At 43.9% G+C, this 12,175-nt stretch overlaps 1 protein-coding gene across 2 annotated transcripts in view; it reads right to left on the bottom strand.

Annotated features, from left to right (window-relative positions):
* The window catches only part of gareml (GRB2 associated, regulator of MAPK1-like), a 163,688-nt gene that overhangs the window by 103,025 nt on the left and 48,488 nt on the right, over positions 1-12,175 (bottom strand). For both annotated transcript variants that reach the window (XM_080193272.1, XM_080193273.1), the window contains exon 2: positions 9,434-9,574. In XM_080193272.1, the coding sequence (XP_080049398.1) occupies positions 9,434-9,574 (141 nt within the window). The remainder of the gene's footprint in view (positions 1-9,433; positions 9,575-12,175) is intronic.

The raw sequence follows: 12,175 nt of genomic DNA, 5'->3' as shown, positions 1-12,175 counted from the left end.
AGCGAAAACAGATGATGATAATAGCTGGGAAAAGCTCTGGTTGGAGTCACATATATCTTTTCTGAGTGCCTTAGTTTACATATCATTCATAGATGTCAATAACTAATTAATATTCTCTCACATTAGAGTCAGAGTTCTGAACCTTTGGTTATTGATCTCAAAAGTTTAGAGTTAAGCTTTACGACTTATCAAACACGACAGAATGGAATTCTCCCAGTTTGGGATTATGAGCCGTGGCAGGGATGGGAATGTACAGTGTTTCCCACTGCAGAGGCTGGCAGAAAAATATGCAAATATTCCAGTACGTTTCACACTATATTCCACGGTGGGTGGTCTGGACATGTGTAGTCAGTTGCCATGTTCACGTACCACATTACAAAGGCGTTCAACATCACTGACCTATTATGAAAGAAAAAAGATGGACCTCAAGAAAATGAAGATGGATCTACAGGACCATTCTAAGACTGGAAAATGGACCCCCTCTAGGACACCAATTCTGGAGGTCCACTTGCAAATGCTACCTCTACCCACTGCTGTGGTGTTCCAGGTTTCCAAGGTTGCGAACAGCTTCTACCCCCAACTTCAGAGGCAGCCCCAGGCAATGTTCAGGTGAGTCCTGACATCTTAATGCCATGTTGTTCCAAACGTATTTCGCACCAACATGTTTTTCCACCAGCATCACGGAGGATCTGGCGAAGGGCAAGGGTGGGGGGTTCACGTCTTCAACTGTATCCCATTAACAGCATGCAAATTAGATTTGTGCCAGCCTCCAGTGGATTTGCTGACCCACCATGATGGGCATCAGCGAATGATCTAATTATAAAGTCACGCCAGTTTGAAAATTATTTCAGGACTTCTTACTATGTTCTTCCTCTGCACCCAACATTTAACCAGCTGGTGGAAGCTTGTGAGAACTCCACCCTACATTTCTGCTTGCTTCAATTCATGTCAATTTATATTGTCTTTCTACGTCTTCCCAAAAACCCACCACTTCACAGTCAGTGACCTTGTCCCAGAAAGTAGCCAAGGTTATTTTTGAGCAGAAATTCTGCAACAGCAGCCAGGGTCCTGTTTTCTATGCCTCCCTGTTTCCTTTACACAGTGCAATCAATTTCGGCATAGCCAGTAATCTTAGGCCAGTTGCACAAGGCTGCAGAAAGTCGCACCAAAATCTACATTTTAAATGCACTTCATGTCCAAGACATTTCCAGCTTTTTAATCAAAAAATCATAACTAAATGCCAGCACATCCTCATGGGACCACCCACTTGACAACACTAGCAGCTCAATTCCCTGAATGTTTGAAAAGGGGTGGAATAGTCCAAGACTGAGGTCATTATGATTGACAGCTCTGGCAAGCATTTGCAAAAGCTAACCCTGAGTAACAATGATCTTTGATTCAAATATTAAAAGAGTTGAAAACTAAATATACCAAAACCTAAGCAGCCTGAGCAAAGAAGGTTATTAAGGGCACTCCAGCTGAGTCACTGACAGGAAATATTCAAATGATTAATCAGCATACAGTCATAAAATAAAACCAACATTCAGTGCATTTGGCCTTTGTCTTCAAAAGTCAGTCCTATCCAAGGCTGCTTCAAATCAGTTCAGTGATTCAAAAGTGATAGGTGCATGGTTTCAGATTAAACTTCTTTTTTACAGTAATTTTGCCAAAAAGTCTAACTGAAATCTAGACTGACCGTTCTTGCTTTAGCTCTCTGTATGCTAAAAAATCTCAGTAGGTCTAACTAACAAATGTAGCTTTTGTGCTGAGACATAGATACATGGGTACCATGCTGTCAACAGTAATTCAATGTACTGGATGCTCACCTTTCGTTCAGCATTGGACCCATTCTGTTTTCACCTTACTCAGTGCCTGCAGGATTATCTCAGACATTAACTTTGCCGACTCATCATGCTACAGATTTAGGACAACAAATGAAGTTTAATTTACAATTCATTTCAAGAAAATGCTCCAAGCTCATAACACAAGCGTTGGGCTGGTGGGTAACTGCAAGCTTTGCCTAACGTATCAGCAGCAATCAGTCCAACAGACAAACACTTACATTTTATTGTGAACTGCAATAGATTCAGCTCACTCCACCTAAGTCTGTGTAAAATTGGCCGTCTGCAAAACAGGTGTGTGACTCCCAACCATTGTTCCTGCCAGATGACCTACATCAGAACCAGAGTCTACAAGCCAGAAGTTGTTCAAATCAGAGTGGAGGCACAATGAGAACGTGTGCAGCAGAAAGGTGTAATTTACACCTAGTTTCCACTGATTTCTCCAAATTATTAAAATGTCACTGTGGGTGCGGGCAGCAGCAAGGGAAGTAGAAGCGGGAAATATTTCACGGGCTTTGTGACTGTGGCAATCAGGGGCATTTTCCAGCAAATTTCCTCATGTTCCTCAGGAATTTAGTCCATAGTGTCCCTCCTAGTTCCTCTATTTGTTGCAATCAGGTATAGAATCTGTTGTGCAACTGCACATGGAGATGACAACAACAACTGATCCACGATGGACTATCTATCATTCGGAAATAGTTCACACTGCACTCCAGCGAAAAGGATTTAAGAAATATAATCCCATTTCTTTAGTCCAGTGGGCGTCTTTGGGCTCCTGGTCTTAAAACAGCAGGTTCCTCTTCCTCTGTGGGTCACAGCCACACTTATGTTCCGACCATGAATATTTAAATGGCCTCATTCTGAGGATTTGGAATGGGGATCTAATGACAGGCAGCTGAAAGTTGCTCCCTACCGCATTTGTACCAGAGACAAAACCATAGAACTTGTGACTTCTGTGTGCCGAGATCACCTATAATATCAGTCCCAGTTTTAACTTCTTGTATTAAATTAGACTTAAGTCTGCATTATGACCACAACAGTCGATAAGAAAAAACTGATCCAATCCAAAAGTGGTCACACCAGGAGTTTGACTAGGTAAACTTTGCAACAGCTAACAGTGATAACATTTGTGATCTAATTACTCCCAATTTTATTTAAGATCATGGGATACACAATCCATTATTATGAAACCATGCTGTCAAAGTGCTCTTGCGTTGCCAGTTAAGGTTTATGTGTACACTTGTCAAAATAATCTGCCACAACTGAAGTCATAATTAGATCTATTTTCCTCCTCCGCCATTGCAGTTCCTCCGCAGCAGACATCACAAGCACCCAAATATCCACTAACTTTGGTGGACTGGAAGAGTCCGTCGGCAGGCAAGGTCGGAAAATCCAGCCGATGTTATTACTCAAAGTGTTATCACTGAGCTCCAACAAAATTGACTGAATCAATGGCGACTGCATCAATATATTGCTGGATTAATACCCTCTGCTTTTTCTGTATCCATAAAACCTCAAAATCCTTCGAAATAGGTGCAAGAGTAGGCCATTCAACTCACTGAGCCTGCTCCACCATTCAATAAGATCATGGCTGATCTGATTGATGAAAACAGACAGGAAAGGCCACAATCAGAAATCTGTCTAACTCAGCTATATGTATATGTTCAATGATCAGACTCCACTGCCCTCTGAGGAAGAGAATTCGGAAGACTAATGACTCTCAAAAGAAGAAATTCCTCCTCTGCTCCATCTTAAATAGGAAAATCTTTCTTTTGAAACTGTGCCCCCTAATTCTTGAGTCCTCCATTAAGGGAAACATCCTTTCAACATCTACCCTTAGTCACACACCACCCCCTGTTTTCCATCCCATCCCCCACCCCCACTCTAGTCCTAGACCTATTGCCCTGCAAGCTCGTGTTCCCAACCCTTACTGCCACATGGGCCCAGGTGGCAGTGTGCATTCGGAGGACAGGTGAAAGTCAGACTTGAGTGGCACTGGGACAGTATCCCAGTGTGCCTTACAGCGAGTTGTCATCACCCTGCAGCCTTCACCAAAGACTCACTACCAGTGCCAGCCCAGGTCCATTAACCTGTTGTGATGGTTCTGGGGGGGGGGGGGGGGTGCGCTGAGTGAGGATGGGGAAGGGAAAGAGTCACGTGGGTTGAGTTGTCAGGGGTGGGGGGGGCGGGGCAGGGTGGGTGATGGCTGTAGTGCCTCCTAGGGTGTGGTGGAAGTGTTCAGAGCAGCCCCCACACTGCTCGACACCAGTTAGGTGAAAAGGGCTGCTATCAGAGCCTCTCTTGCAGCCCTTCCCTGCTGGGCACCTGCCATCACTGCCCACCCTCCAGTTCCTCATCTGGTGATGATCTCCTCCTCCAGCTGGTCTCCACTCTGCTGCGTGAGGTTATGCAGAATGCAGCACGTGATTATAATACGGAAGGCCCGCACAGTATCATACAGGAGGGCACTCCCAGGGCAGTCTAGGCAATGGAACCACACCTTGAGCAGGCCTATGTAACGGTCTACTATGGACCGGGTGGCAGCGTGGGCCTCATTGTAGTAGGCCTCTGCCTTGGTCTCGGGCCTGCACACTGGTTCATCAGCCATGACCTCAGCGGGTAGGCATTGTCCCCCACGAGCCATCCTGGCAGCCTGAGCTATCTTCAAAGAGTCCAGGGATGTCTGACTGCCTCAGCACAAAGCCATCATGGTCGGCATGCACAGACCCGTATGATGAAATTCCAGTGATCGCATACGATTTGGATGTTGATGGAATGGAACCCCCTTCTGTTAATAAATGGCTGCCTCTTACCCACAGGAACCGCAGGGCGGTGTCCCATCCACTGCCCACTCCTTGCACATGGGGCATCTCAGCAATGCCTGCAGCCCAGGCCTCCTGCTGACCCTGACTAATATCAAAATGGATGTATTGGTCTGTCACCTAGTGAACACATCTGTGGGCTGAGGCCTGTGAGAACCCATAAAGGTCACCACTGGGTGACTGGAACAACCCTGCTGCATAGAAATTCAGTGCCGGCATGACGTTAACTTCCACTGACAGCGGGTGGCCTCCCCTGCCCTCAGTTGCTGGACCATATCCTTGGAAAGGCAGAGCTGGCGATGGCACATGACCTCCGACAGCCCCTTGAATAATGTTCTGGTCTGGTACTGCCGAGGCCTTCGCATCCTCCGTCTCCTGGCCACCCTTTAGGAGACTGCTCTCCCACCTCATTGCCATCTGCAACAGCCCCCTGCCCTCCTTCCTGAGGGACTGCCATTAGCTGCTCCTGGCCTCCCTATGCCCTCCACCTTCTGAGCCGCTTCCTCCTCCTCAGCCATCACCATGATGGCCAGCTCTCGATCAGCAAGACGGAGATCCATTCCACACAGCAAGGGTTAGAGAGAGACAATTGATAGAGATATGTCATTGCTTGCATCTACCTCAGCATCAACCCCCTCCACCCATCCCTCACTTGGACCAGTACCCCCGCTTGTGGGTGCTGGCAACACAACACAATCTGTGGTTTCTTTCGTCACCTGATTAGGTTGCCTGCCACTGGCTTCATGAGCAAGGCAGGCAGGGAGAACATACAGGTTAGTGTGTGGCGTGGCCATTGCCATGAGTGCAACTACATCATTTCCCTCCAGGCATACGTTGCTGACCTGCAACACAGAGCAGGGACAGAGTGTTAATTATCACAAGATGGGTTCCCATTCACTGCAGAGTACATGCAGCATGAGTGCCTATGTTAACCTGAGCACCCCTGCTCGGAGAACATCATTTTCAGTCATATTGTACTGATTCATCCAAGTTGATCTCAAAGCAAATGTGCAACACTCAGAATTCCCGCTATCACTTTGTAAATTGGATAGCGATCTGGCAAAGCCTAAAGTTGAAAACTATAAGAACAAGTGAGATAACACGAGGAGGAATTAAGATCAGGAAAGGAATGTAGAAGTTCCTTTTAATAATGCAGAAGGGAAAAAAATACTTTGCAAAAGCATACAAGCACATGACAACAGAACCAAATTGTTTAAAAGGATAATACATTCTCCATGGCTGTTGGCCCCGCTTCTTGGTTAGAATGTGCTATAATTACAACACAGAATAATAGAGCTACTGATCTGCCAAAATTAGACCTTACGGGATAGATTTTTAAAACAGGTTGGGGTTCAGATCAGAGACAGGTGGGCACTCAATTTGGCACTGTTGGCCTTGATGCCTGGAAGCAACAGGGCAGCCAATTGGTGCTAATTATTGTGAATTAGTCCCATCTCCATGCCATCTGGAATTTCCAGTCAGTAATGCAGGTAAGCTGACATTGGCCTGGACCAAGGCAGGGTCAGGGCAAGGGTGGTGGGGATGGGGAGAGCCCAAAGATGCCAAGGAGGGATCCCCATCCCACCCCAGACCCATCATGGCAGTATCTTGGAAAGATTGTCCCCTCCCACCTCAGGATCATGGCCAGGTGGCTGTGGCTTTTTACAACGTCAAAATGAACCTACATCACTTGTCCTTTGTTTAGATTGGCAGTTCCAAACTCATTTTGGTGCTGGAGAGCCTCCCATTAGCCTCCAGTATCAAGAACCCATTTGCTGTTGCTGATTGGAAGCATAACACACCTTGATATTTTGACTAATAATTTGAACTTTCCTGTGGAAGCACCTAAGGCACACCACGTGGGCTTGGTACCCAGAAGTAGCCCCCAATCCCTCATTGGATACCCAGTCCTGTGAGTGAAACTTTTCCTTTATTCATTGGATTTTGGCATCGCTGGCTGGGACAGCATTTATTGCCCTTCCCTAATTGCCCTTAAACTGAATGGTTTGCTAGACCATTTCAGAGGGCATTTAAGAGTTAACCACATTGTGTGGATCTGCAGTCACATGTAGGCCAGACCAGGTAAGAATGACAGATTTCCTTCCCTAAAGGACATTAGTGAACCAGATGGGTTTTTACAACAATCGACAACGGTCACCGTTAGACTTGTAATTCCAGATGGTTATTGAATTTATTGTGGTAGAATTCGAATCCGGATCACCAGAGCATTACCCTGGGTCTCTGGATTACTAATCCACTGACAATACCACTGTCACTACTTCCCCAATTCAGTTAATAATAATTTCATGCTTTAGACACCACAACCCAAATTTTCACAAAGCTGGAATCCATAAGTACCACCCTTGTAATGGGCACCCACTATTTTTAGTGGGGAGAAGGAAACATTGCAAGATGTATATCCAAAGGGTTAGGTTGATTGGCCATGCTAAGAAATTGCCCCTTAGTGTCCAGGGATGCGTAGGTTAGAGGGATTAGTGGGTAAAATATGTAGGGATATGGGGGTCGGGCCTGGGTGGGATTGTGTTCGGTACAGACTCGATGGGCCAAAGGGCCTCCTTCTGCACTGTAGGGTTCTATGATTCTATATCATACACCCACGGTTTACAGAGGGTGTGGCACATCAAAGGCACAATTGCCTTCAAACAGAAGCAATTTTGAGTCCCCAGATTTATGAAACACAGCTTGTGGGCTTTACAAATTTGACTGAAATGCCTAAACCTCTTCAGAGAGGTCAGGTAACTGTTTGGGCAAAGAAAGGTATACTATTGAAATTGTTAAGATTAAACACGTTGTGCATAAAAAATGGATAAGTTCTATGCAACCGTCAAGCTGTCATGTCATTTAAATCCCCTGCTCTTGTTTTGAAACAAAGAAAGGCCTGAATTTGTAAAAAAAAATGTAATCTGTTATTGTATTTGTAGTATGTCTGTGGACAGAAGCTGAGACTGCCATCATGACACTATTATTTCTACTTCACTGCTTCATCTATCATCACAGCTAGGAGGAGGGCTATAAGATCACAGTTTTATTGACAGCTCCAAGTGATCGTAATGGGATCAGCTGAGTTTGATGTGGGGCTATGAAAACAAATATTTGTTTCTTATGAGGGATTAAATGAACTGTTTGGGGTTTTATCAATTTTTTTAAAAAGTAATGAAATCTGTAGTAGATGCTCATCACTTTATATCATTTCATCTCAGCATGGCTCCTGAGGTCTACCATGGTGGATACTGAGTGAGTTGACATGGTGTAAGGGCAAAGAAAGGTTGACGGCTGGAGAGCATGAGACGGCACTAAGTTGGCATTGGGGCTATAAAGGGCCACGGGGTGAGAAGAGGGGAACGGGAGATATGAGGGGCCATGACAGTGGGTAGGGTATGACGTGGCATGGATTGGCCTGAGGATTGTGTGAGGGAGGAGCAAGGGCTAAAGGATTGTTTTTTATTTATTGTTTTTATTGCAATTGAGAAGAAGTACCAGAGACTAGTTTTTAAGTAGCCTGCCTCAGCACCCAGCAGCTCCTGTGACTGCTGCTGCACTATTCCTGAGGCTGCCTCCAGTGCGTACCCACCCCACCCAAGAAACAAAATTCCAACCATTCAGGGCACTTTCCCCAAGTCCGGTTTGCAGTGTTGGGAACATTTCCTAACTCAGCATATCCGATTCAGAAGCTAAAGGTTGGGCTGTGATCTTGCTTCACTTTGTAATTGCACATAATGGGCTTATAGCAGAGGGCTGAACTGCAAAGCAGCTTAGTTCTGGTAAACAATTTGTGACATGTTTTATTAAAAATAAACTAAAATGCAGGGAATCAAATAGCTCTTAAACATAGTAAAAACAAGAGTAGGCTATCTCCATGATGACTGTACTGAATACCTGATTTTGCCAAGAACCAGGCACTCACTATAAACACATTACTCCCACGCATCTTGAGTGTAAAGCACATTAACATTCCAAGTCAGCATTTATAGAAAACAACTCCATTCAGTATGGAGCTAAGCTCAGAAAGAATAGTTTTAAATCTCATAATATCACAATATGTTTAAAACTATCAGTCACTCTTACTTTTTATCACAATTGCTACAATTAGTAGATAGTCCTTTGCTGAATCCTGTATATGTTGAATTAAACAGAAAAGGAAGGGCTCATTGCCTCTTTTCTCCAAAAATATCCTCACTAACTCAGTAAGAAACAAGTTAGAACTGAGTGATGATGTGATCCAGTGAAGCGTTGTTAGGGATTTACAAACATTAACACCACTTGCACAGATTAAACTGCATCCTAGATCTGACTGTGTGATTACAGAGTTTAGGTTTTTCAGAATATGTTTGAGCACAATGTCACACCTTTAGCCTGGGTAAATAATTACAATTTTTAAGGTACTGTTCAGCTGGGCATTCAACTTTCTATTTCCCTTTCAATATCTGATTATTTTTTCACTTTGACAGCATAGGTTTTTCTACATTGTACCCACTCAAATCAATGGCCATCAGGCTACATTTTCCTCTTGGTGTTTTAACTGTGAATATTTGGCTGAAACATGGCCTATGGTTCATAAAATGAAGTTGCCCTACTTTCTCTGTACTACCTTCCAACTGCACATGACAAGGCATCAAATTATGTTCAGTTGGGTACTGCAAATGAAAGTGAGTTCTAGGTTCCCTGTACACAATCCAAATTTGGAAACAAACAAACAAACAAACAAACAAACAAACAATCTCAATCTTTTCATCTTCTTGTTTCTCTTACCAAGGTATTGCAGAGGGATGTCAATTTTCGGTCCAATCACATAATGGCCCTCCTCTAAACTGTGTGCAGTCACTGTAGTCCACTGCCTACATGAGTGGATTAGGAGTAGGTCTTGTTCAGTCAGTCCTTCAATATATTCTCCTGCAAATCAATCACAAGAATATGCATAAATAGATTCCAACCCACAAACTTATTTAAACTTCAGGTTATTATTCAATTTGGAGCTATATGATTAATCAAAGCATTGGTGTTACATTAATTAAGTTAGAATTTTACATGGTTTAAGCGATGCATTATGAACACAAATCAAATGAAATAAAGACAGAGAGACAGAAACTCTACGGAGGGTAAGATGTCCCATCACAGACAGATGCCCCTGACATATGTTACAAGGTTGAAACATTCTCGAGAGAGTTTGGAAGATGCCACAAACCATGAAAATGTCATTAATCACCGAAATAAAGTTTGAGCAAATATAATCTGTACCTTGTAGCTCTGAAAAATCAACTGTTACCATTTTTATTGGCTTGAATGTCACAGTAAGAACAGTGGTGAGTTTAAACAGCACTCAGCACTATTATGGAATAAATTGGATAGCAACTTCTACACCTGAGATTTGTCTTGTTCTTTCATACGACTGGTACCTCAGGGAAATTCAATATTAAAATTAATTAACTTAGCCTACATAACATCACTAACACCACCAGAAAAGGTCACATGCTGTCCCTTCAGATGTTGTGATCAGTCATAAATTCTGTCATACCACCTCCCCGGTATTCAAAATATTCTCTCATAGGCACAGAGCCACCTTCCTTGACATTTTAAATATTATTGGCAATTTTACACAAAATAACAAAAAGATTTATTACTTATTATTGTCTTCTTCCTTGTCTTTATTTTACTTTCTGTACACGCTGTTGCATTGAATTACACGTGCACTTTCCCCACATTGCCTATTCTCAGTAAGGTCTATCAGAGGCAATACCATTTAGCTAGAACCCATCTCTCAGGGAAGCATGCCACAGGTAATTGATGGCAGGAGGTACTCACATGGTGGGGGACTACGCTGGGGAGAGTAATCGGCAGCCGGTGCAAGAAGTTGGCACACAGTGGGCCCCCCTCCTTCCCGATGCCATGTCCCTTGAGAAATGCACAGAATGCCTTTGAACAGAGGAACCCCCTGGACACCTGCAAGTAAATTGACAGTGTTTGCTTTTTGGGTTTCCCACATGGCAAGTTCCCTGTGTGCCACTAGATGAATGCCAGGAGCAGTGGTTGTATGAGGCCCATAAGTGGGCATTAATTGTCCATTTTAGTACCTCAATTGGCGACAGGATCATCCACAAACTTTCCACCCTGGACTTAATCAGGGCAAAGATGGCAAGGCTACTGGATCTCTACCAGCCTTCTTCAATGCTCACTGCCACCAAACTCATCAAGGGGGATGGTATTAAATTCTGCCCGATGTGTTATTCAGGATGATTTCTTTTAGATGTGTTATTAATGAGTAAGGTTGTCGCTTTGAAATGTCAATGTTATGAATGTGTGCTGTCAGAGTCTTCATCTAGCATCGTATGTCCTCAGTAAAATGATGCTCGACTTTACCCTTTATACTTGCTCATTGATGATTACTGGTGATGTTGAGACAACATCACAGCATAATATTGCCAGCAACCAGCTGATATCGTTGTGCACACTGTGTGGTTCAGCGTCTTGCATAAACATTTTATCAACAGAACACCAAGAAGATGAGGAGGTTTATGGAATCAGTGTTAGTTTTCCTCTCTGTTTAAAAGCACGCTCAGCAATCTAGATGTTGACTCAATGGTGAGCTCTATGAACTAGTGGACGTGCTGAAGAACAAATTTTTTTGTACTGGTACCAAGCCACTTCTTCAGCTGTGACCCATGATTATCCACTCTAACTGTACAGCTTCCATACTTCCTGACTGGGTTTCTACAAGACACTTATTCACCTCTACTCCAATTGTGGCAAAACCCTGCCACTCACATCCTTATTTTGTACCTGTCACACTCACCTAACTGCCTAGTCCTTGCTGACCATCTCACCACTGGATCCCCATCTCTCAGCTTACCGATATTAAAATCTTCCTATTCATTTACCAAGCTCAATGTGACCAAATCCCTACAAATCTCCTCCCTCCCAATGTCTTATCCTCTGCTCTTCCGAGCCTGGACTTTTCTCCCTGTGCCAATTTCAGTGTCACAGTTTCCAGCCACAAGGTTTCTACACTTTAGAAATCTCCCACCCAAACTTTGCTCCATTTCTCCAAGCAAGAAGTCTCACAACACCAGGTTAAAGTCTAACAGGTTTATTTGGAATCATGAGCCTTCGGAGCGCTGCTCCTTCATCAGTTGAGTGAATCATCTGCAGAACCCCGAAAGCTCGTGATTCCAAATAAACTTGTACTTTAACCTGGTGTTGCGAGACTCCTTACAATGCCCACCCCAGTCTAATGCAGGCATCTCCACATCAGACATTTCCCTCAGCTTCAAAAGCCTTCCCAAAACTCACCCCTTCAGTTACCTTCCTTAAGTCTCCTCCCAATTTCTACTCAGAAGTTGTTTTCCCTTGTGAAGCCAAAAAGTGCACTGCACCACATGCATATCTACCAATTCTTGGAATAGGTCAGGAATGTTCAAACTGTGAGGCACTTTCTGTCTATTAAATGTTATTCCCACCCTTCCCCCAACCCCACCGAGATTGAGGATTGTAATTTTG

The sequence above is a fragment of the Carcharhinus amblyrhynchos genome, chromosome 7 (assembly GCF_965287045.1).
Source record: "Carcharhinus amblyrhynchos chromosome 7, sCarAmb.v2.hapA, whole genome shotgun sequence".
NCBI classification, from domain to species: domain Eukaryota; kingdom Metazoa; phylum Chordata; class Chondrichthyes; order Carcharhiniformes; family Carcharhinidae; genus Carcharhinus; species Carcharhinus amblyrhynchos.
This window is presented reverse-complemented; position numbering and strand designations above follow the sequence as displayed.